This window comes from Wasmannia auropunctata, unplaced genomic scaffold, assembly GCF_000956235.1.
Source record: "Wasmannia auropunctata unplaced genomic scaffold, wasmannia.A_1.0 LD265474.1, whole genome shotgun sequence".
Lineage (NCBI taxonomy): Eukaryota > Metazoa > Arthropoda > Insecta > Hymenoptera > Formicidae > Wasmannia > Wasmannia auropunctata.
In genome coordinates this window covers 1-1325 of record NW_012097416.1, presented here as the reverse complement: position 1 = coordinate 1325, position 1325 = coordinate 1, and the positions used below count along the sequence as shown (strand labels likewise).

The 1325-nt window shown below is 38.0% G+C and overlaps 1 protein-coding gene across 1 annotated transcript; it reads right to left on the bottom strand.

Moving 5' to 3' along the window:
* Positions 1–498: 498 nt before the first annotated feature.
* Positions 499–1299, bottom strand: LOC105462340 (glutamate receptor ionotropic, delta-2-like; the record flags this gene model as incomplete). The annotated part of the gene is made up of 2 exons (XM_011708864.1): positions 1047–1299; positions 499–825 (listed from the first exon to the last, which is right to left on the bottom strand). Coding segments are annotated over exons 1-2 (513 nt in total), but the record flags the coding sequence as incomplete, so codon positions are not given.
* Between the last annotated feature and the right edge of the window lie 26 nt (positions 1300–1325).

The window sequence follows — 1325 nt, the reverse complement described above, 5'->3', positions numbered from 1 at the left end:
CGATTTAATACTCTTCAATAAGTCAACATAATTACATTCATTGCATTGTAAATCATTCTGAGAATTTTGATAATCCTACAAATGGTTGTCATACTCAAAATATTGAAAGAGTATGGCATGATATGCATGGTGCAATTCTTTGTTATGGAACTAATCCAAAACATTATAAACATTATTTCGCTGAGTTTATATTAAAAGAATTTATTTTTTGAAAAAAAGTTGATGCATTCTTTCAAATAATGAGACAAATATATCTTATTAATAATAGTATTGAATAAAGTATTTAGTTTTTTATACTTTTTAAGTATTATAGTTATATTTATGCCTATTCCGTCCACACATACTTCCACATATATTTTGTTAATAACTTTCTAACAAATAACGAGCGACAGCTAAAACCACCTGAAGGTCACTTGGGGTCAAGACCTTGGTAAGATATGTAAAAATCATTGGAGCAGCCTCCCTTCAACGGTATATTTACCTTAATTATTATTGTACCTTGAAGTATGAGTTCCATTGCATGTAGGCAATGTCGGGTGCTTTGAAATAGAGGCGATATCGTGAGCGTATCAATGGCATCGTAAAGTCGACGACGTTTTGTCTGCTGGTCGTCATCATAAATACAGAAACGCCGATGTCGGCTTTATTCGACACCAACTGGCCAATCGCACCTGACCAAATTTTCTGCTGCTCGTTCCAGCTACCGAATTCTTTCACTGGATCCAAAATCTTTATCGTGAAGTTCATCGCTTTACTGAGCTCTATTAGTACTAGACCCAAAAACCCGCTGACCTGACCGTTCTCCAGTGAGATTAACGGCGAATTCTGAGAACATTTATCAACAGAATTGTCAATTCACGAGTTTGTTGAACATTCTTAAATTCTAATATCAATTTTGTGGCAAATTATAAAATCGATTTTCAAGCGTCTTTTTTTCAACGCAATTACTTTTTACGAATAATGGTCGTCGCTCACGACCTTTTTTATCGCTAATCACAACCGTCAGTATGGCGCACGATGAAGTTTGAGAAAGAACAAAAACTTACTTTCACGGACGTCACGCGTACAACTTCGCCGAACATATCGCTCCTCCTGGCATAGATGTTCTTTTGCGTCTTCAAAATCAAACCTCTTTCGGGGGACCACGTGGCAAGATCGAAAGTTCTGATGCGATTGTCGTGTATGGCGTACCACTCGACCAAGGTCGGGCGGTCGTAACACAAGACCAGCATTTCGGTGCTGACATCCACATTGAATACGTTATCGGTAGGTTGCGTACAGTGCTCCTCGAGGGGATTTCCAGGACATTGAAGGAACACGACAAA